The sequence below is a fragment of the Artemia sp. Qi Xiang Cuo genome, chromosome 4 (genome assembly GCF_049724085.1).
Source record: "Artemia sp. Qi Xiang Cuo chromosome 4, ASM4972408v1, whole genome shotgun sequence".
Taxonomy (NCBI): domain Eukaryota; kingdom Metazoa; phylum Arthropoda; class Branchiopoda; order Anostraca; family Artemiidae; genus Artemia; species Artemia sp. Qi Xiang Cuo.
In genome coordinates, this window is record NC_142797.1 from 34,888,181 (window position 1) to 34,913,143 (window position 24,963).

A 24,963-nucleotide genomic window follows, 5' to 3' on the forward strand; every position below is an offset into this window, starting at 1 on the left:
AGACTTAGCAGCTTCTTTATTCATCATGAGCCCTACTCCTTGTCTATGTACCCCATCCTTCCTACCTGAATAAAAAAATTCAATATCACCAATTTCAGTCTTCCTACCCCTGGGATATGAGTTTATGAAACTCCTAATAAATCCAGTTCGAATCTTCTGAATTCGTCAGTCAGAATGTTGATACGATAGTCATTTTTTAATGTCCTAACATTCCAAGTTCCAACTTTCATGTTCTTTAAATCATTGAAATTGTTTTGACCTCAGGAAAAGCCATGGTCCCGGATATTATTGCCGAACAGGGATCACATATCTTTCCAAGTCTACATCGAAGTGCTTATGCCGGCTTAGAACTGGACAGCAAGAAGTACCTGGGACCTCCATGAATGGAGGCTTTGTGCAATCCTGGGCCCATGTTGGTCACAACATGGTTTTCAGCACTTGGCGATGCTCTTCTATCAACAAGAGTCGAAATCCTGCACAGACAATCTCAAGCCTATTACCTCCGACTCATTATATATTCATGCCTACATATATACATGCCTACAATTCATTCCGTTGAAAGAGCATTGCAATCCATTTACAATATTCAAACTTTAGTTTTTTGGGGTTTAGGGGGGGGGAGGTACCCAGGTTACAAGGCCGTATCCAGGGGGGTGACCCGGTTTGAACCCCCCTCCCCCGAAATTTTTGACCGAGTCGAAAATTAGTCTAAAAAATACCTGTAAAGACAAAACCACGGGATGCTAGACAAAGTCCACGGGAAAAAATCGGATAACCCCCCCCCCCGAACAAAAATCCTGGATCCGCTCTTGCCAGGTTAGGTTACGTATTTAATATATGCTATGCTTTACCACCCCCCCTCCCTAATGTGCAAATATATAGCCGAAATTTGTTTCTAAACTAGCCACTGTTTGCAATGCTCTTTCAACGGAATTCTGGACTAACAGGTTTTTTTCCTAGCTGATCTTCTTTGCATTATCGCGTGTCTTGGAACAAGTACCACTTCATATTTCATAAAATTATATGCGATGATGTGTAAATGCGCATCAGCTATTATGAAGGAGGGGTGGTGGATGATTTTGTAGGCGGGGAGGGGGAAGGCAGATGCCTCAAAGAGTACATTTTAATGCCAAAACATCATAACTCTCATTGACCCTTCAGGTAAAAGTATAATTAATTCTAGGGAAGGGGGTATAGAAATCAAAATCTAATCCCTCTTGATTTTTGGGAATATTTGTGGTCTACGCCTTTATTATGAAATTAAAGAGTAACATTAATCCCTAAACCGATCAAAATTTATTCCTTATAGGAGGGGGAATGTCCCCTCCTCAACTCCCTCCTGGTCAGAAATTTAAGTTAAGTGGTTGGACAGAGACCAGTCCCTATTCTAAAACCTTTTCTTGATATCTGGCCCTTTTGTAACACCTTTGGACACGTGTTCAACATTTTGAGGTACTCATTTTGTTCAGAATAGTTGAAAATATCAATAAATTTGCATCCAAGGATGATATAACACCCAGAGCCCCTGGGATAAGGGCCGTAAATTATACAAACTGCCAATTCGTTACAGATATATTTTAAAATGTAAAACGGGGGGGGGCATATTAGATCTTGGGAGTCCAGTGCGGTGAATATTCAGGAACTAGTTTCTAGGGCAAAAAGATCATCAGCATTTTTCTTCTGGAAGGGGGAAGGGTTAGGGTCTAGAAATGAACCACAAAACACTTTTTTCTTGATCACTTTGAAACTTACAGCCGTATGAGGACTAATTTACGAAAACTTATTCAAAGGATTGGTCCCACCTCTAACAAAGGAGGCTCAAACAGGCGCCGATTTTTTTTCGATTGGCCTGAAACTTATATGAAACTTTGATCTAAAGGGACCCCCCATAACAAAAAGGCCAGAAAAGTACAAAAACTTTTTCCCATCCACTTAAAATAGAAGAAGCGATTTTAGTAACTTTGGAGGGGGATCGTTCGATTGAAAGTTCATGTATCCCTTTCAAAGGCCGAAAGTTTCTGGAGGGCAATCAGCACCCCTATCTGTTCCCTTTCTGCTATCCAGCCCTCCTCTAACCTCTTTGATACTGAATCAAATTTTGAGACATCTGCTTTATTTACAAGCTTCAAAATGTCTAATAAGTTTGTATTTAGGGTTGATATCACCCCCAAAGCCCCAATTTTAAACTTGATCTTACGCTACTATGGTGACTCAACCCCCAGAAACACGAAAAAAGAATTAAAATAAAATAAAAGTGTCAAAATAAATACTATTGCACCACATATTCTGCCTAGATCTTTTAATATCAGTAAAATATTCCAGAATTCCTTCTTTTCTTCATTATTTTTAAATGTCATACTTTCTCTGTGGCTGCTCAATTTTGCATGTGGGGGGAGTTTCCCACGGGGGAGAATTATCTGGGAGGAATTTTCCACGGGATGGGGGAATTTTACGGGGGGATAAGCCTAGCGCCAAATTTTAGTATAGCGGGTTTGGCTATCTAGGAAAGTTGTTGAGCTATATCAATAAAAGTTTCAGGAATGGATCTAACGCTCAAATTAGGACACGGGAAGCCGCTTTCGATATCATATATCCACTTCTTTCAACCTGTAAGCTTTAAAAGGTTTTAGGAGAATAGGTGGGAACTTTCAACAAGATACCAAATTTTACTTATTATCTTGCCTCCAGTCCTGGAATCCACCTAAGCTGAAAGAGAAGCAGATGTTTAGAAAAGCCTTACAGATAAAGCCTCAACAACCGAATTAAAAAAAAAAAAAAAAAAAAAAAAAAAAAAAAAAAAAAAAAAACCGAAGAACCTCACTGGAAATATTTTCTTTAAGCCTTACAAGTGGGACGGGGGGGGGTTAAGAACTTGGAAAATCTTCATTGGCTTTAATTTAAGCTATAAATCAATTCCTGAAGGTTTATTTACACAGTTCAACAAATTTCCTACGTGGATAAAAGCCGATTTACAAAAGTTTTACTAAAAACTTTTTTTTCCGAAGCTTAGCAGGCCTGAACATATTCAAGTATTTTAGGATAATTTTTCAAATTTCCAAGGGGTGCATTTAAAAAATTCCTGGAGGGAGGGATTGAATTGAGCTCAACAGAGAGCATTTGAAATTATAGACACATAATCTACATTTGTCTGTCCCAAGGACAAAGCAGGGGAAGTTTCTTGAAGGAAACGCCTTCTCACTTCCTACGGGCCAATGATAGGTATCTGTCATATTGAAAGCGAGGTTTCAGGTAGTACCGTTACGCAAAAACCGTGTAAAGGCCCATTCCTAATGACATTTCACAAATATCGATATTTAGCTAGCGCTAATTTGAGCCAATCAGAATTTTCACAGAATGTTTTAGTCAATCCAAAAACCCTACGAAAAATCTGATTGGCTCAAATAAGCGTTTTATTTCCATAAAACCTGAGCTGTTAGCATATTCTTACGCATAATTTCACGGTGAATATATTTGTGTTGTCGAATTTCATCCCTGCTCGAAAAAAATTGCAGTTATGTCGAAAATTTGCTTTCAAGCAAGAAGAAGTCGCAAAAGTTAATATTGAAAAATTAAAAGTTAATTTCGAACAACTTAGAAATGGTAAAGCAAGTCCTTGGGTTGCATTTCAGGTATCCTAGTCAAAACAATGTTTAACTGTTGTTTCTTGACAGAAAGAAGTTGCTTTATTAAAACATTAGAAAAAAATGTTACTATATATATTTGCTTACCACTTTGATGAAGGCCAGAACATTGGAATTGTCATGTTAAATCTGCTGCAACAACTAGTATAATTATCAATAAAACTGCCAATGCAAGGGCCTATCAAATTAAATTAAACTAAAATATTTCTTCTGTTTTACAAATAAAGGAAGATGGTTACTTACCATGGCTAAATACTTAATTTCATCTGTCGTCGATTCAATTCGACAAAACCGATGCAAAAAATATAATGAGGTCGGGGCTCCTAGATCAAAAGCTAATACTTTCAAAATCAGATGTTCCATCCTCAAAACTTGTTTTTTTGTATAGGTATCATCAGTTATATAAACAAATTCACTAACTTCCGGTGGATAAATCTCTTCATATTTTCTGCAAAATAAAGTGGAAAACTATGAAAAAAAAACGAGATAAAAAACATAGCATCAGAGGTGTTCCTAACCAAAATCTGAAGGGAGAATTTAATGATCACGGTATTTGAGTTTTGATTGCGCAAGTCGCGCCAGAGTCTCAGTGAATTATCATCGTTCTTGGTGAATTATCATGCACATCTTGGTATTTCAATCCGTCTAATTTTGGATCACGTATGGACATACAGAGATATAAACACAGATACACAGATCCCCTCCCCCAAAAAAAGAGATTCACCCAAGATCCTCTTCCCTCACAGAACTTGAAATATTTACGCGGGAAAGATAAATTTAATTTGTTTTTAGGATTTTAAATCGAGTTTCAAAGCATCATCATCATGGATGGCTACCTTGTCATCATCATTGACGTCATCGCCGTTACATCGACGCTATATTGCACATAGTTATCATTATGAAAACCAGGATAATGTCCACTTTTTTTGTATTTTCAGCGTTTGGCGTCAAAATACTTGACTGACTTTTGATATTATACAGTCAAAAGGATTTTCCCTAAAAATAAGATATTAAAATAAGGGTTTCCCTTTAAAACAAACTCGATGAAGCCCATTCTAGAATGCAAAACACCCATTCTTACTAAAGCCTGATAAGAATGGACAAAATTCTGAACAAATACGCACAAAACTATTGTTCTTAAAACCAGATTAGTAAGAATTAAAATAGTACCCTTTCATGAAAGCAGCGAAGTCTCGCCTTTATAGTCTACCACGTATTTTTGATCCTAAGAATCAAAATAGAACCCTTTTATGACTATACCTTCCCATAGGGATATATTTCCCTATGATCATTCCTGGTTAAATTTAGAGATGTCATATCTGCGAAAACTAGCAAATTTAGAGTTTTCATATCAAAGTCAAAATGTATTTCCTGCAAAAAAAAGTTTTGAGTTAAGTTCACCATCTTTAATTATACGTCCTAGCTTTCGATTGATCAGACCACAAAACATCTCTATATTAATTGATGTTTATTCAAAACAAAATCGATGCTATACATTTCTTCTCTATCCCCAAACTTCAAACAACAGATTGCTCATTATTTGTTTATTACAGAGAGTGCATTATCATTTTTTTTTTTTTAATAAACTACAAACTCCATTGACTATTGCATCTGTCATCTTATTCCATATATGAGATTAACAATCATTTGTTGAGGATGAAAATCTAATACATTTGTTACTACTTAACTTGGTCGTGGGGAAGTTGATCTTATAAAAGTATTATACAATCAGTTTTAATAAAAGGGCCTAAAAGACAATAGAAAAGCAAATACAAAAACTAAGTTTCTTAAGATCCGTTCACAGTGAGATTTTTGAATACTGATATTCAGCTTGTTTCAAAGCCCTGTGTCACTTAGTACTAGCTATCACGTTTTAGTGTTCATTTGGGTTCTGAAATTGGCCAACATCAAGATTTCCTACCGTCATTTTGAAGTTACTAGCGTTTCTGAATTTCCTGGAAAAGGTTCTAATTAGCCAGTCTTAACTTAATTTATACCAGTTGGACTTTGGTTTTGGCAGAATGGGCATGGATTCAACTGGCTCCAAAATTAGCATTAACAATCTTGCTAACCTTTGAAAAAAAAAGAGGAAATCATTTCCATAATTTCCAGACCTTTCAAATACCTTGAACAAAATGGCTATCTCAAATTTTGATTGGAAGTGTTTGGGTAAATGATGGGCGTGGGGGGGACAAAGCACTTGAGCTGAATGGGGGTTGAGTTCAACGGGGGTTGAGTTTCATCAGGGTTTAAGCGCCTGGGGATTGATTTGAATGGGGGTTGAGTTGCACAAGGGTGGGGTTAAATGAAGGTTCCCTGTAGGGGGGACAAGTACCCAAAAATGATGAAAACTACAACAAAAAATTATGGTAGGGGGAACGCGAATTTGCGTTCCATTTCCCTAGATAGGACTAATTTTAACCTAGATGATCGTAAAAATTCACACCCAATATCCCTTACCTATGCACCTTTTTTTTATAAGAATATACTATGGAATTTCAATTGCCTCAGCATTGGCTAAGGGTTCTAGAGCTTCTTGCAACAAAGTATGAATAGGAAGCTGACAATCTTGTCATCACCAGAGCCACAAGTATCACATGGAGTATTGTAAAGCGTCCCCTACTTTTGTAAAAATATTAAAAATTGGATGGCACACGGCAGAGCATGAATCACCACGGCGAGCATAGTGCAATGCACTGTCGCAAAATGGAGTTACCATTGTGGCAGATGAATGTAGAAAGCATCGATTCTCGACAATGCAAGTTCAGACAGAGTTCAAAAAGTCCTTTGATGTTGAAATATCCTCAATATATTACAATGTAATATGATAACAATAATAATTAATAGTGAAATGATTATATATTTGAATAAATACAACACAAGAAAATATACTATTTATCGTTTTATTCTTACCACTCCGAATGGGAAGCTATAAATAAGTGATAGTTGATCGGTTTCTTGTGCTATGAGTAGATGTAAAAAAAAAGTCAACACAAATTTCCATAGTTAGGTCTAATCTTCATTTTTTTTTTTTTTTTGCCTAGTTTTAGGAATATGATAGAAATGTAGCCGAACGGGATTCACCACAACCAGCAAAATTTTGAAAGTGGTCTATGGTAAAAAAGTTTTGTTTTTGTTTATCAGTGCTTCAAGAACAAATGGTCTTACTCAAGAGCAATGGAAAAAAGGGGGAAAAAATCACACTGCTTCCAGAACGAATGAACTTATTTATTCTCATTAGCTTTAAAAAGTCAGACTATTAGCTGAAATATTCTGAAAGAGGACCGATAAATGAAACACTTATAAGTAGCAGTTGGCTGCACATATTTAACTACAAAATATTGTCAGTAAAGCACGAATCAAATTTTAGCGTAAAGAATGGGGGGTTAAAGGGGGTAGCAGGCCCTCTATTATACAAGATAATTTCTGTTCGTTTTGTATTTTAATGGTTCTCTTTGCTTTCATTTAAAACAAAAGTTGTTTTTAATCCCAGCAGGAATGTCATTTTAGCAAAGGCAGGTAGGCAAGCTTCTTCTCCATAATCCTCAAAATTCATAAGACATGTGTTAAAAATGGATGAAAAACAGTATCTTTTCTTGTTCCGACCACACTGGGGAAAAACTTGGACCTCCCTCCAAAAAAAGCGAAAACCAAAGATCGAGTCTAAACTGCGGCAAATTAAGACATTAAAAATTAAGACAAGAATCAAATTAACACCGCGAAAAAGACTACCCGTACCTTTAATCAGGTTGTTTCCTTTGCACACCAAAAAAAAAAGAAAAAAAGCAAATAATATCAATGGAAAGACCACCTAAGTGCAAACAGAATTGAAAATTTATCGATTAACTTGTAAAAGTTTACAATTTAATGGACGTTTGATCACCGTCTAATCCATCGATTCAAACAATTTTTTTTTGTACGAAACGTCGTGACAAAACAAGTGGCTTTGCTCAAAAATTTTATGGGTATTTATTCTCAATGAATTCATTATATCATTGTTGAAACTGTCAGTTAAAGTTAACAAATACAGATAAAACAGTTACGCGAAAAAAAGAAGTCATTCAGAATAGGAAGTAACTCAGCCAAAGGACTTCTTTTCTCTTTTCTAATGCGGGCAACTGGCAATGAAATCCAATAAAACTGCAAATGATAGTGGCTATTGCTCAAGATAGAATTGATTATTGTCATTATTTCTCTGTATATTTGCAACATTTCCAAAAATTTCGGAATTCTACATCATCACAGGCATGTTGCGTTTGGTCACTTTACAAAAGACACGAATTTTCGGATAACAGCATAAGTAATATTTTATCTTAGCACGGGAGGAATGAATGAGTCAGCCTGTGCCAAATCATCCAATCGGGACTCCACGTCAAATTCCGATTTCACTAAACAATATTTTTCAAGCTCAATTTTCGTGAATAAACTTACATATACATCTCTTGCTTTGCCCCAGCTGCATTATTAATTCTTACTTTGGTGCTTGTATGATATACCCCCTGCAGCTCAAGAAGCGAAGTTCGGTTAATCGTAACAAAATATACCTAAGTATGTTAAAAATATAATACTTTGGAAACAAATTTAGGCTATATATTTGCACATTAGGGGTCTGGGGGTAAAGTATGGCGGGTCTGCATGCAAAAATGTGCTAGGTACGATTATTATGATATTATGAAATAAGAATTGTTTTCTGACTTCACAATGTCCCATACTTTAACCCCCCTCCCACCCCTAATGTACTAATATAAAGCCAAAATTATATATTTCTCGTCTATTCTGTACCTTCTCTTTGTCTTTCCTCACGCTAAGTTGAAAGAAATCAGCGAAAGAAATGGGTTTACAATGCATCAATGCATGAACAACTTGAGCTGTATGAGGTATATAATACAAGTACCCTTACTTTATATGATTGTTACGTGTCCACTTTGCCCAGCCAATTACTAGTCTCAAAACAATCCCGTGATGTTGTACAACAGGTAACTGAGACAAGTACTTTTCCCGAGTAGTTTTATACAGTAGTTATATACAGTAGATTTTCGGATGCTCACGAGAGTGTACATCTTTTTTCTTCTTTATGGTTTCCCACCTCTTTTTTTGAATTAAAATCAAGTTGCCATCAAGCCATGGGTCAATTGGAGATAAAGCCAAGACAGGTAGCCTGAGTGAGAGGCAAAGCTGGCATAAGCCTTTTTCAGGATTGTATAAAAAATGATGTCATTTTCACTTGTTGTTAGATTTTGTCTATCATCCATCCATCCATCCTAGGGTAGAACTAAGGTAGATAGCCAGCCATAGAACTAAGATGATCAAGATTTTTTTTTTTTTATGACAGACAATGTCGAATGGACTTTTATGCAAAAGGGGAGGGGGGGGGGGGCTGAATTTGCTTGAACTCACAGGCGAACAAGTGACCTAAGCCTAATAGGCCTGAGACTCTAAGCGGGCAACGCTTAGAGTCTCAGGCGGACTATTGTGTTTTAGGATTGACACATGACAGACAATTCCCCTGGACTAGCAGGCGAAAGGGTAGACCTAGAGCATCCTAAAGGTTTTGTTAAACGGCTTGGGCAAACGGCGGGAGAACCTTTGACTCTCCAATTGGACAAAGACTTGTGTGTTAGCTTTTGGAGAAGCACGCCCACCTAGAGTCTCAGGCAGGTTGACCAAATTTTAGAATTGACACATGAACGTTAAGTCGCCTTGAAATGCAAGCAAATAAGCGTCCAGACCAAAGCCTAACAGGACTTGCCCGCCTGCATAGTGTCAGGTCAGGTTTAGCGCCCAATTCATAAGCTCAAACAGTTGCGCTAACAAAAATAAATGAAACATTGGGATGACCAAAAAGTCGCCTGAACTCATAAGCCAAGAAGCGTCCATAACCTAATAGGGGGCCCAACCTGCCTAAAAAAGGGAGGCCCCACCTGCCTTTTTTACAAACTAAAGGTTACTTCTTTACAACCTAAGGCGATAATTTCATAAAGAGGAAATAGCACTATAAAAAAAAACAAAAAATAAACTATTAAGATAAATTGGATAATCGTTTTGTACTTACCTTAAACGTTTCATGATCAAGAACGTTACAGTTGCTTTTGTCAAGCTTTTGCTAATAAGAGTTATGTTTACGATATGATTTGCACTAGTTGTTTCTGCAGAGCTTTTTTGTTTTACCAACAGTCTTAAGTTCACTGACATGAAGTGAGAAATGGAGAAGAAATACCACACGGAGGTTTTATGAATTTCCAGTTCTACTTTCAAAATGATTTTTTTTTCTAGCTTACTAAACATATGTACACAAGAAGCAAAACAAAACTCCTAGTTCCGAAAATGAACTTCTTAGAGACCAAGTAATGGCGGTCTCATGTAGAGCACAAAAAATATCTCTTATAGACCAGATATAAGAACTTCCATATTTATTCTAGATTTCTAGAAAATAATTCTAGGAAAGTTAATTAGGAAATCACAAATTCCCAAAATTTAGTTTTTCATGTAATTTTCGATTTTAACAGATTTTTGTATGTTTTCAATGCTTGCTCCTAACTTCATGTCAGCAGAACAATAACCAGAAAAGCTTGTTAGATCTCAACCAAACTTAGTAAAAAGTAACAGTTAATATGTTTTGAAATCAGGAGCTGATTCGATCTCTGTAGAGGAGGAGGAAGGACCCTAATATCTTGTTGTCAGGACATGTTTCCGCGGAAATCGTTGGGTATCAAACCAACTTAGTCAGAGGAAACAGTTAATTTTAGGAGAGGGGTACCAAAACTTATTTTCATCAGCCTAATTACTAAGCGGCTTAGCAGAGTTCATTCTACAACACCTGCACAACAGTTACATGTAAGTTTTCGGTTGTCCATGCCCGATCTGACCTTCGTGAGGAAAGGGCTACATTATAGTCGCCGACATGCATAAGTAGGATCTTTTCCATTTCAATTAAATTTGATAGGGATTAGCAGCTAGTAATTTTGTTACCCCTTTAGAGGGTTCGAGTCCAATCTGATAAACATTGCCACTTTTATTGCTCCTGATCACAGTTGCTGCAACACTTTGTGAGTTCTTGGCACCAGATGTCTAATTGATAACATATATCGTTTCTTAGTCTTTTGAATATAATTTTTCAAAGTGCTGTGGTCAAGGCCCTGTGCAACAGTTCTCGGGGCCAAAGCCCCGAGAAGTGTTGCACTGACTTTGACCTACGGGTCACAGTTGCAGAGCAACACAAGCGAAAATGTCTATCTGATTGAATATAACCAGTCTAAAAGAACATCAAAGCAATACCATGTGATCCCTACCAAATTTATTTTAGATGTGGTACATCAGCCTTGGACTGGTAACGCGGGTTACAACAATGAAGCCCTTCCATCACAGAGCTCAAGGTTCGATCCATCACAGATCAAGTTCAAAATATATAAAATACAACCTAAATGCTTAATTTCAACTGTAAAAAAAACCTGAAGGCGCTCTATGTTTCTACTTTGCACAAATCATTATTGGTTTGTGTTTTCAGTAAAGCACTTGTTTTCCAGATAGTCTATATGTTGATTAGGCTGAGAAATATTGATTTTTGTTCGTTTTAAGTTTCAATTTTGATCTTTACTTCCAGATTAGTCAATCTGTTCTGCTACATTCCCTAATGACAAAAACTAGAGATCTCTTCCCCCCCCCCCCAGCCTTCCCATCCCATAGAGGCCAGGTCCTGTTTCTATATCCGCAAAAGGCAAAACTCAAACACTACCTCCAACTTCCCACCCCGTTTGGTCGAGATCTGACTGGAATTTTTAATATATGTTCTCAAGACAACAACTTAAGGCCCTCGCCCATTCCGGTAGAGGTTGCTGGACACCCCACAAGCCTAATTACGGCACTAGCTTTCACTTTCAATCAAGTTTAGTTGAGATCTGGTAGCCCCTCTGGTAGATATGCAAATGACAAGATTCCAAAAAATCCCCTCCTTCCCTAACGTCAATTACGAGTCAGATGGCAACTAAAATTTTTTCAGTTTAGTACTGGGCGCCAGCTTTACAGAAGATTACATCAAAATTAACAAAAACAGAGATAAAAAGACAATTAAGACTTGTGCTCCACAAGACAAAAACCTGCATCATTGTGTTTTAAACAAACAAGCAGAGTATGAGCTGAAATACCTCAACCATACCTCCCTGATCATCTGCTGCGGGAGCGGGGATCAGGCTTTGCGTACAGAGCACGGGGGTAGCTTTTGGAGATTTTATAGCCTTTTAAGATGCCTCTTATTTTATAGGTGAAAGATTTTGACATAAAAATATTCGGCATTTTAATTTAGATATCACATTTCTATTTAAAAGAATAAGGTTTATTGACTTATTCGACACTTAAATAAACTAAAATTGTAAGAAATGGGTTCAAGCATCTTTCACCGCTTAAAACGTCAATTATCAAATTCCATTGAAGTCCCATTACAAAAAGCTTCTAATACTTTATAACTTATCAGACTAGCAAAATAATTTCATTATTCAACAATGTTCAAACAATTCCACCAATTAAAGCAAGTTATCAATCTTCAACAACCAGAAACAGTTAAAGAGAATATTGTATGAGATTCGAGAAAATCTGCTTTGATGATAAATGTTTCATTGAAATATATTGAAATAGGTTTGGAAAGAACAAAACTCCCTTTTCGACTGAAATGCTATTCTTGACCTTGTTATACATAATCGGAGTTCAAACCTAGTGCCACCCAAATAGTTATTTAGACAGAATGTTACAAGAATTTCTCACATGACGTCATTTGTTATGATGTCATTTTAAATTGCATAAACCTCATAGCAGTGCACATAGTATGACATTATTATTGGCTATAAGCATCATAGTAGCAATACAATTATGTCGTCATTTATCTTTAAAAAGAGATCGTCCGATCATTGGCAATTCATAACAAAAGATGTTTCAATGATGCAAGGCATACAAAAATATTTTTTCATTGGGATTCCAGTCTCAGCTGCTGTATTATCAGTTTCGTTGGCCTTTAGAAAATACCGAAAATTCAAAACGAAAAGATGTTCAAGAGAAGAAAAAGAAGAGCATACTAATAAGAGTCAACCAAGCTCAGCTATTGAGGCTAGCACTGTTTCTGCTCTAGCCTTAAAGATACCTATCAAAATGGAGCAACATGTTAAAGTTGACAATGAAACTCAGAGTGTCAAAAGCAAGAATCATCTGCTACAGAAGAATCCATTAAGGGTGAATGAATGGATCCGTTTTCAACATCAGCAGATGTTGAAAATGGATCAAAATGTAAAAAATTACTTCAAGGGAAGAGTTTCACACCATGATATTGAAAATAGTAATCTGGACACGGAAATGGTAACGGAAAACAGCGAAAACGTTAATCGTGTAGTTATTGTAGGTTCTGGTCCAGTTGGATCGTTCATGGCAGCACTCATTTCCCAACTTGGTATACCAGTTACTGTTTATGAGAAGCGCAAAGAATTCACAAGGGACATTAACTTAAAGATAAATAACAACATTTTTAGAAAAACTCATCAGATATTGAAAGGATTAAAAATAGATGACGAGTTCTTCAAACAAATGGACGAAAGCTTACATAATAGTGACAACAAAATCCTTATAAAAGATTTGGAAAAGAGATTGAAAGAAAAAGCAGTATCAACTGGCAACGTTGAATATAAAACAGAGGAGATCACAAGCTTTGAAGAGGTACGTAAAAAGCATCAGGCTGAAAATCCGATAATACTCGATTGCACCGGAACAAAAAGCAAACTCAGAACTGATGAGTTTGGTAGTGATGTAGACAACATGGTGACTATTCCACTGCAGCATGCAATGTATATCAACTTCAAAGCAAAGAATGTTAAGCCTACGGCTTTATACCAAGTGATAAAAAATGTTGCTGATATAAAGCTTGCAGATATTGTCGCAAGTAAACGCAAGGACGAGAACAATTTCACTAGCGTGACAATTCCAGTCTTCATTAACAAAGAATTATCTGATGCGTTTGATCAATACTACCCCACGATAAATCAAAACCCACTGAATCCTTTTATGGCCTCTAATCAAGTGCCAGATCAACTTTCAGATCCTATTCAGATCTCTAGTCAAGCACCAGATCAAATCTTGTACCCCATATCATCCATCCTAGGAACTCTTATGATGAAAGATTGGGAAGTGGATTTGAGAAGCATAACAGTAAAAAAAATAGATATAAAATGTGGTTATGCTAAAAAACGAAGCAATGATCGTGATACTTGCTTGGGAGATGCGGGAGTTCATTTAGCCTTTTTTAGATCTCTAAACTTAGGATTAGAGCATGCTCTCAAATACTTTACAAAATTATCAAACTACCATAGAAGGAGTGAAGAAGGAAGTTTAACTGATGCAGATGTTATAATCCAATTTAAGGAAGAAAATCCGCTCTTGAATCCAGTAGAAATTCACAAGGCTAAAGGAAGAAATTCATATTTAGTAGTGACTAAATCAATACGCTACGGGTGTTACCAGTATTGCTCAATAGACCGCGAAACGGAAAAGCTAACTGGATTTCTTGGGATTAACGAAGAAGAAATTAGTAGTGAGTTAGAAAAACTCAATAACAGATTAGATGATTGGAAAACTGTATTGCAGCAGTTCGAAATAGAAAGAGATAGAGACATAAAAAGTGAAATAAAAGGCAATAAACACAAAAACATTCGATATAACCTTCTAGCATGGCTACTGTGTAAATTCACACCTCTTTCTGTTGCAGTTAGCGAAAGTGTAAAAGAAAAGACCTATATATGGCCATTATATCTTGAAGATTATAAACTTTTCCCTAAATATTTTAGGATTTTAATGGAAGTGGGTCCATTAAAAACTGATGAAAATATCGTAAGTCTGGTTATAAAATTGTTAAACAAACATAAAGAACTGCACGAAGAAGCAGAAAGTAAAACTTTTTTATGTAAAGTAAAGAATTTCCTTTTTTACTGCATCAACTGTATCAAGAAGGCTAAAGAAGAGTATATAGTCAGCATTTTTAGCAATAGCCATCTTAAAAAAAAAGAATTGTTAAATCAGTTAACAAGTATGTGTGACGATAAAACACGTTCTATTGAGGATAAAATATATCTAATTAAAATGGTTGTAGAAAAAAAAGAGGCTTTTATAAAAAGAGATGCTGAGCTAAACTTTATTGTATGCTTAATTAGCAACGCTATAAATACAAAACTACGTTAAGCAGAGTAAAATTTTAAAGTTAGAAAAACAAACATTTTAGATGATAATCAAAGTACTCAGGAGCTACAACAGAAATTACTTTTCCGGGTTGCAGCGGTAGCTAGCAACCTAGTAAGAGACGATCATCATTAAGATCCATGCATTTTTGGTATCTTTCACATATAATTTTCTATGTGACGTCATGACTGTGTTAAGTTTTTTTAAATTCAGGTTCCATTTATTCAGTGTTTTGTTTTCCTTTCTTGCTATGTTTTGCTGTTGGATGAATAAACTTATCTAAGTTGTACTTTAGTATATTTGTTAGTTGTTGATTTTGAACAATGCCCAAGGGCATTTCATTAGTTTCAAGTTTATATTACTTGTTACTAATAATACGACTGGTAACACTATAGAGTCGCCGCCATAGAATTCGATCTCAGTCACTTGTGTGTCTCTCATTTCGCTAATTTTGAAAACAATTTTTTTTTTTATTTGGATCGAGCTTTTAGAAATTTAGAATATACTAAAAGTTATCGATATCAAGGCCAAGGGAAGATAACTGAGAGTCTTAGAAATCAATCTTTTACTTTTGGGGGATTTTAGCTAAAAGAGCTTTTACCAGCTTTAAACAAGCTTTTTTATGAGCTATATATTTTTATTTTAAAAATTAATTTTATTGTTTGTTATTTCTTTATTGATTCTTGTTTATATATTTTTTTATTTAATTTATTTTTATTCTTTTAGGTGCTTTTCAGCTTATGAAGGTCCATTTTGACTGTTTTGAACTCCTGTATCTATTGTCAGTAACTTAAGCAGTTTTCCATGCATTTCTTCTATTGAGGAGATGCATTGGATACGATGTGTTGAGATATGCCACTTGCATTGTCCTAACTAAGCTCAATTAAATTGTCAGTGCTGAGAGCATAGTTATTGGTTTTTCTATTTTGGGTGTCAATGTCCAGTTAACTGGCTGGATCTTTTGATGAGTAGAGCTGATTACTTGTAAGGACCATAATGATGGAATGAGCAAAAGTAATAAATACCTTAGCTCAGAATTTAGACCGAAGCTGACAGAAACAAAGACGCTCTATCAGTATCCCTTGTGATTTTTGACTGCACCTAAACCAATGATGGATATGGATGAAAGTTGTGTGATAACCATTTTAATCAGGACGGTCGAGAAGTAAATTAGGACAGCCTCTGTAAGTAACTAGTTAAACGATTGTTATTCTCTATTACTCTTAATCAGCTGCTGTTAGAGGCATTAAAAGTGTCAATTACATTGGCACCCCTAAAATGATTCTACAGATCCCCTAGAGGTCCATGCACCCCCGGGTTAACAACCCCTTATCTAAACTTTTCCAAGTAGCTGAAGTTATTCGAAGAATTCCTTGTAAGAATAAGAAGGTATGTTGAATGGGAATTTTTTCCGAAGGGAGTGACAAGCATAAAATTGAAGCGGGTATTTCGGTTACACAATCAACAGTCGTCTTCAGCGAAGAATGATTTTTCTTTTTGGATAAAAAAAAATGTCTTTTATGTTTTCCATTGGTTTTTAGTAGGTGCTGAAGATGGCTGTTCAATATAAAGCCGATGCATTCTTTTAGGATTTATTCTAGTCATTGTCCTCGCAAAAAGGTTCCCATCCTAATTAACTTCTAGTTTATAACTATCTAGTTTATAGGCTATCTATCTATCTAGTTTATAACTATCATAACTATCTAGTTGTATGATGGAGAGACAGTGTAGTCTTCGTCATTTACGTAGCACAAAAAATATCCTTAACTAATGGCTTTTTAATTTTGTATTTAATTAATTGGCTAGTATGAATTACTGGTATGACATGGAAATGGGAGTACACTTTTCCTTCAGTTGTTTTAACAATATTTAGGTTAAACAGTCCATTGTTATATTTTTCTTTGTGTGAGTGTGCGAGAATTCAACTTACCGTTGACAAGTTAGTATCATACGTACTATAAAAAAAACTGTGCACGGTAAATTAAAATTATAGTTGTTATTTTTGAAACATATCCGATTTGACAATCAAACAGAATCACCAGTCATGAGAACTCTTGTACAATCTGAAGAAACCCACGGAATAAAAATACTGAATAGCAGTTCTACTGACTTGTTTTTGTGTTTGATAGACATACTAGATCTGATTTAGAAACAAATAACAAAAGTTAAAGCAGCGAGGAACAATTTTAAGACAGTTCCTCGGTCTTATTTTGGGTAGAAACAATAAAGAAGGTCACGCAATGAGGAATTTTTAAAAGACAGTAAAAGGTAGAAGAAATCTAATTTAGAAGAAAAAATAGGGTAAAAAACTAAATGTAGAAGAAATCTCTCCCTTTTTGTTCCAGCCAGGGATTGTTAGCTTCTCATATAAGGTTTTCGGCCATTGCAATTCGAATAATGTACTTTTTGTTTCGAACCGACGCAGATTTTTAGGGATTACAGACTATTTTTCGAAATTATTTTAAATTTGCTTTCAAAATAACATTTTACTGATAAGACTAATGTTGACAATGGTTACCATTCCTGAATGATCGAGAAATGGCCATTTTTTCTTACTTGCCAGTCTTTTTCAACGCATGTTTTAATTTTTGGTGACTATGGGCCGTGATTCATTCATTACAACCATGATTACGTTTCAGACTCATAAAAGCCTAGAAATTGAAAGAAATCCTGATAGACTCTCCATAGAGCACAATTGGATTTTCACAGTTCACACACACGAGGGTGGTAAAAACTATAAAAGGAACACAAATTTTACCAGCTTGAAGTTCAAATGAAAAGGAAAGCAAAAGCGGGGCTAGACTACAATCTTTTCAGGAACTTAGGATGAGCAAATCATGGGGTGTCATTTACTTCCATAAATCTCGAACAATTTCCAAAAAAATATTTTTATGGAACTCCTGAGGTTTGAAGTAAGCTTAATCCCAAATTTGTAAATCCTATCCCAAAATACTGTACTGCAGATTAGGACTACTTAGCTCGAACAGGGAGCCAAAAAATCTGTTGCTTTATGCTTGGTGTTTAGAATTCTCTGGTTCCCTTGATTAAGACAAGACTTTTCTTGAATTTAATTATGTAAAGTTTTAGATAATTCAACTCTTTAGATTCAAATAATTATTTGCTATATAAACTAATCGTAGGCTTAGAGCTCCCTAATCAGCAGCCTATTAAAGCTTATAAGCATGTCTGCACAGACGAGGCCCAATGGCCTCTCCCGGGGAAATAGTGGCACAAGAAGATGCTTTTCTTTTATTTTTACACCCCCCCCCTCCACTCCTTAGGATTTGGCCTGTGTTCACCTACACCAATTGGATAATGCAGCCCTGGGAAAGAAAACAGATATTTACTGATTTAAGACACTTACGCTGCAATGAACATAGCAGCAGTTCCAACTAATTGCAATTTGCCTCTTAGAACAGACATCTGAGAGAGAAATCTGTCAATATAGGAGACAGCTAAATGAAGAGTCTCATCATGAAGCTTGTATTCGTCTGACACTTCTACGAGCCAGTCCACCAGGATACTTCTCATACTTGGAGTTAAATCAGGCTGTTTCTTCATGTAATTATAACGAGGTCGGATCCTCTCCTAAAAATATAAATATAAAAATATCTCGTTTCTAGCTTTAAAACTTTAGTTATTTTTTAAGCGCAAAAATACAGGAAGACTGACATTTCATTTTATGTATGTATAGAATAAAAAAACATCAATTTCTATTATTTGCAAAAGAGAAAAAAAATGACGCTAAACTTAGTAGAAACAGCGCTCAAAATAAATGCGAGTCTCCTCAACTACCTGCTCTTTACGATAGAACTTAATTTACGCTTTAAAGTTTAAAGGAATAAAGACATTTTTAGAATTACAATCTTTAGAAACAGAAAATAATCCCGTTTAAATCACTTTTAAAAACAATAGACAAAAAAACATGGGTAATTACCAAAACGTTATAGCTATATATTTTCATAAATTCTAAAAAGTTTCAGGGATAACTGCAATCTAGTAAATAGCGAATTTTATTTTGAAGATATAACGGATAAATTTCTCTATGAAAAACACTTATAATTTTGTTAAGCATCTGTCATTGCGTAATGAACTGGGCCGAGTGACGTCAAAATCTGTGACCAGTTAATGCGCACCTTATTGGGATAGAATCTGAAATGGATCAACCCTATATGTAGTTACGCATTGACTGTAACAAATTTCAACAAGATTTGGCTAAATTCGCCATAAAAATAGCAAATGAAGATGCGGCTTTGGGGACGAGTAAGTATATGTTTTCTCAAGGACGTTCGCTACCAAAATTATACTTTGCAAGTCTCAGTGTCGACTGACAGTTTCAAAGACAAAGGGCCCATTAGTAATTTTTCCAGCACCACCTTCCATAGCAATTTTGGTAAAAATTGATAGGGAATCTTAGATGTGTCAACAGTTTGAAAAGCTAACGAAAGGCTAGTTTAAGATAAAGGAAACCTACAATCTTTTACTAATTGTTAAGCGCTATCTTACTAATGTACGTACAGCATAAATAATGTGCATCCGTGTCCGCAATGATTTCAATCAAGGCAGGAAACTTCACACAAGGAAACTTCTCAAGATATCATATTATTCAATGAGACTTCTTTTGAACTGATTTTTAATGTTTTCCGAGCAGGCATACTAGAATATTTTCAGGGACTGGCCTTTCCTGAATTTAAAAAAAAAGGAAATTCTGCTCGGTTCAATCAAAAAATCAAAATTTACGCTTTCTAATGATGTGACTTTCATTAAATCTGAATATATCAAATACAAAACGGGAGAAGTTAAAGGGTTTTTATAAGATTTCTGGGAAAGTAGGTGTCAGCTTTTAGTTTTCAGTCGTTTATTCGGATCTCTTATCGTCGCTATACAAGTTATGACAAGACCGCCCAATCAATTCTGAATTATTTCACCACGCAAACTAAAAAAGCTTGTTAAGGAGGAGATAGGGTGATTCTTTAAGGTATTGAAGAGCCTTAAACCTGGTCTATTTCAAGCTTAAGGAGAATTTAGCGATTAAAAAGCTCGTTAAGGAGGAGATAGGGTGATTCTTTAAGGTATTGAAGAGCATTAAACCTGGTCTATTTCAAGCTTAAGGAGAATTTAGCGATTAAAAAGCTCGTTAAGGAGGAGATAGGGTGATTCTTTAAGGTATTGAAGAGCATTAAACCTGGTCTATTTCAAGCTTAAGGAGAATTTAGCGATTAAAAAGCTCGTTAAGGAGGAGATAGGGTGATTCTTTAAGGTATTGAAGAGCCTTAATCCTGGTCTATTTCAAGCTTAAGGAGAATTTAGCGATTAAAAAGCTCGTTAAGGAGGAGATAGGGTGATTCTTTAAGGTATTGAAGAGCATTAAACCTGGTCTATTTCAAGCTTAAGGAGAATTTAGCGATTAAAAAGCTCGTTAAGGAGGAGATAGGGTGATTCTTTAAGGTATTGAAGAGCATTAAGCCTGGTCTATTTCAAGCTTAAGGAGAATTTAGCGATTAAAAAGCTCGTTAAGGAGGAGATAGGGTGATTCTTTAAGGTATTGAAGAGCCTTAAACCTGGTCTATTTCAAGCTTAACGAGAATTTAGCCATTAAAAATCTGATGAATAAACATTCGTGGAACAAAATTACATTCTGAAGAAGAATGTTTGATTTAAAACCGCACAATTAAACCCATTTCTAGCACAACTTGGGGTAAAATCCTACTTCAGCTACTTTTGGCTATTTTGGAAAGGGTTTAGGTTAGGAAAATGAAACTTTCAGGGATGGGTCTACAGGCTAAAGTATGTCCCGGGAGGTTATTTTGAAGTACCTACCTCAACTCCTTCCCCCTCTAGAGGGTTCTGAAATTTGCCTACATGACAGGTCTGATACCTACTGAAATTTTGACAAAACAACATTTTACCTAATTTTCAGTTATCAGTTTCCTTTTCTCTGGCTTTAGTTTTGAAAATGTAATTCCTGTTATTTGGGTAGAATTTTAAGCCATATCAATGGTTTTTTTTTTTCAAATTTGGGAAATACATTTGCATACCTTTAAAACCTTATAAATTGGGATTGAGCAAAGTTGTGAAACTGAAAACAATTTTGTTGTACTTCATTTAAGCAGAATATCTATTTTTCAAGGTTTCACTTTTATAATACACAGGTTTTTAAAGGTCATCAAAGGGCAGGTCCCTCTAGAGGGAGAAGGAGTGGAGGTAGGTACTTCAAAATACCTTCCCGGGACATACTTTAGCCCGTAGAGCCATCCATGAAAGTTTCATTTTCCTAACCTAACCCCTTTCCAAGATAGCCAAAATTAACTAAAGTAGAATTTTACCCAGCTTGGCATATCTTTTAAAAGAAAAATAAGGGGGAACCTATGCTTTGCTAGGCTTTAAATACCTAAAACAGGCAGAACCAAACTGCAAGCAAGCCTCTGATGCCAGTACTGCTAAAGCAACATCAATGATACAATTAGGAGTTACACGTAGAGAAGGACTTACCTCAATTCCCCTAAGATATTTGTAAATATCATCAGTGTATTCCTCAGAGAATTGACTTTCCTCATAACTGATACGTGGCTGGTCTATTAATTGAACTGCTATGGACTCTCCTTCTTCTTCTTCTATAATGATACCACCTTAGAGATCAAACGTCCTTGGATTAGGTTTAACTAAACATACTAATGTGATTGTGGTGCTTTAAAGGTAATAAATTACACAGTATTTACTTTACATGGAAGTGAAAAAAGGAAAAAGCAGCGTTGACGTTGATAGGTTGGTGAAATTCATGGTAGATTCCACAAAGATAGTACAGACATTTGCCACTACCGTGATCTGTATTTTAATCGAAAAAGCAGGTGATGAAGCTGCGCAGTGGTAGCGGTTACGCTTATCGTACGTCTAGTATCAAAATTAACAGGTTAATTGTTGTATTTAGGACAGATTAAGAAACAGATATGAAACGTAGCCTTGGAAAATTACATGCGATTCCCTATACAGATCTCCTCTCGAACGACAATGTTCATAAAGTTCAACGTTAAAATAAATAGTTTCGACAAACTGAAAATCAATAAAGCCATATACCTTGGCGCAGCAATCTGCTCAGTTATGCATACACACAATGCAGAATTATGCCTTAATCTTTTCCGCAATTGTTTTAAGCTCATCTGGTAAATCCAAATTGGTAGATTCATCTGGTAGGCCAGCCAAAAAAATCGAAACATCTTCAAAATTATCGCATATTATCAGCAAAGCCATTTCATTCTCTTGGCTTTTTGGCTACTCAGCAAGTAGCCAAAGCCATTCTCTTCAATGACAACTTCTGGGAAATTAAAGTTAGGGGACTGTATGGAAAATGATAGTAAATGTTGTTAAAAATGAAAACATGTTTTCGCAGATCTCGCACATTGCATGGTGCATACAACTCAAAATCTGAATTTTGCAGGGAATACTGTTGATTCTGCACGATCAGGTGGGGATATGAGGCAACGAAAAAATGGAACAGTTGCTTGAAATTCTCTCTACTCTCTAGAAATTTGATACTCTTATAAAGCAAAATTCAAGAAAGGGAAACATACATATCAATACTTTCTGAGATATGGGGTTTCGCAGTTGAAGGTTTTATACAAATGAATAATTGTACATAAAAAACGGACAAGAAAGTTTACTCCATTCTTAGTGCAGTTCAAACATCTCATAGATTGCTGAAAAGCCAACTGAATATCCTTATGTGCATACTACAGCAGACTCTGGCACGGACGCAGGGGGGGGCCTCCGGCTCCCGAAATCTCACCATTTTTTTATTTTCCCATAATTTTCTGGGTGGCCGGCGTTTACCCCCCCCCCCTCGGTGATTACATCCCCCCCGGAAAATATCCCCCGTGGAAAATAAGGTTTTCCAAATTGGAGAATATTATTTGAGTTTTTTTATTTCCGTCGGGGAAGGAATTTTGGTACTTGTGTTTTATGCGCCACTCGCTCAAGTTTAAGCTGTGCAAAATTCGAGAACACGCCAGTTTTTTCGTTACTTTATAAATAAATTTGGGCTATGGATTTGCACATTAGGGGGGGGGGGGTAAAGTATAGCGGATCCGCATGCAAAATGTGTTTGGTACAATTATTCTGCATATTAGATAGATAGATATATATGTGTGTTTTAAAGCCAAATATACGACCATGAACATATTAAAATAACATAAATGAAAGGCACAAATAACATAAACTTTGATCAGCGATCATCATAAAACACTTAAATGAAACACAGCATTAACCTAATAATAGTACTTAATACTTGGAAAAACGGTGATTAAAAAAACACTTAACGCTTGGAAAACACACTTAAATGAAACATTACATTTATTTTATACTGGGATTTTTTTTTATTTTTTTTTTTTAGTTAACAAAATTTCCAGATAACTCGCTATTCTTCTGTAATTTTTTAGTGGCTATACATCTACAAAGAATTGTTTTCTAACTCAAAGCTGTCCAAATACTTCACTCTCCCGGTAAATGCCCCCGGAAAATATCCCCCCCGTGGGAAAGAAGGCTTTCCAAATTTGAGAATTTTATTTGAGTTTTATTATTTTAATTTCCGTAGGGGGGAGGAATTTTGGTAATTGTGTATTAAGGGCAACTCACTCAAGTTTATGCTGTGTAAATAGTTTTTTTTAGCTTAGCGTCAGACAAGACAAAGACAAGTGACAGAATATATGGGAAATATATATAATTAGGACTATATATTTGCAAAATAGGGGGGGGGGGTAAAGTATTTGGACAGTTTGAAGTCAGAAAACAATTCTTTCTAGGTATGGCCACTAAAAAATTACAGAAGAATAGCGAGGTATCTGGAAACTTTGCTAACAAAAAATAATAATAAACAAATAAATAAAAAACAGTATAAAGTAAATGTAACATTTCATTTAAGTGTTTTATCCAAGTGTTAGGTGTTTTTTTTTTTTTTTTTTTTTTTTTTTTTTTTTTTTTTTTAATAACCGTTTTTCCAAGTATTAAGTACTATTATTAGGTTACTGTAGTGTTTCATTTAAGTGTTTTATTATGTTTGCTGATCAAAGTCTATGTTATTTGTGCCTGTCATTTATGTTATTTTACTATGTTCATGGCCGTATAGTTTGGCTGTAAAATGCACTTATCTATATATCTATCTAATATGCAGAATAATTGAACCAGACATATTTTGCATGCATCGCCACGATACTTTACCCCCTCCCCCCCAATACGCAAATCTATTGCCAAAATTTATTTTTAAAGTAACAAAGAAACTAAAGAAAAAACTGGCGTGTTCTCGAGTTTTACACAGCGTAAACTTGAGTGAGTAGCGCAAAATACACCAAAAAGTACCAAAATTCTTTCCCCCAACGGAAAAAAAACTCAAGTAAAATTCTCAAATTTGGAAAGCCTTATTTTCCACATGGGAGTATTTTCCGGGGGGAGGGGTATTTTCCGTGGGGGATATTTTCTAGGGGGGGGGGGGGGAATAAACACATAGAACCAATTTTCTGATACTTCTCACAGAATAAGGGATTTGAAGGATTTGCACCCCCCCCCGAAACAAATTCATACGTACGTGCCAGAGCACTTACTGAGAAAAAAAAACAAAAAAAAAACACGATACTTCCTAAGAAAAAAAAAAAACAACTGAAAAAAGGTCCAAGCTTTTGGAGCAAAAGTATAGTTGTCCACTTAGTTTAAACATTGAATTATTTTTGCGTTTTAAAATACCATCAAAACCCAAAAGTTTTAAAAGAATGTCATCTCATGAAGTTCAACAAAGTAATTCTTTCATATTTCGACAAAACTCGACGTATTGCGTTTGATAGATATCAGTAGTCTCAAAAGATACATATATGAACTCGACTATCATGCTTATATATATGTATATATATATATATATATATATATATATATATATATTTTTTATATATATATATATATATATATATATATATATATATATATATTTATATATATATATATATATTTATATATATATATATATATATATATATATATATATATATATATATATATATATATATATATATATATATATATATATATATATATATATATATATATATATATATATATATATATATATATATATATA

At 35.2% G+C, this 24,963-nt stretch overlaps 1 protein-coding gene across 3 annotated transcripts in view; it reads right to left on the minus strand.

Annotated features, from left to right (window-relative positions):
* The window catches only part of CycA (cyclin A), a 96,286-nt gene that overhangs the window by 18,812 nt on the left and 52,511 nt on the right, over nucleotides 1–24,963 (minus strand). For 2 of the 3 annotated variants that reach the window (XM_089088257.1, XM_089088255.1), the window contains 3 exons: nucleotides 21,339–21,475; nucleotides 18,211–18,434; nucleotides 3,885–4,089 (listed from right to left, as the gene is read on the minus strand). In XM_089088257.1, coding sequence (XP_088944383.1) covers nucleotides 3,885–4,089; nucleotides 18,211–18,434; nucleotides 21,339–21,475 — 566 coding nt within the window. The remainder of the gene's footprint in view (nucleotides 1–3,884; nucleotides 4,090–18,210; nucleotides 18,435–21,338; nucleotides 21,476–24,963) is intronic. The other variant, XM_089088256.1, reaches the window with a different exon arrangement.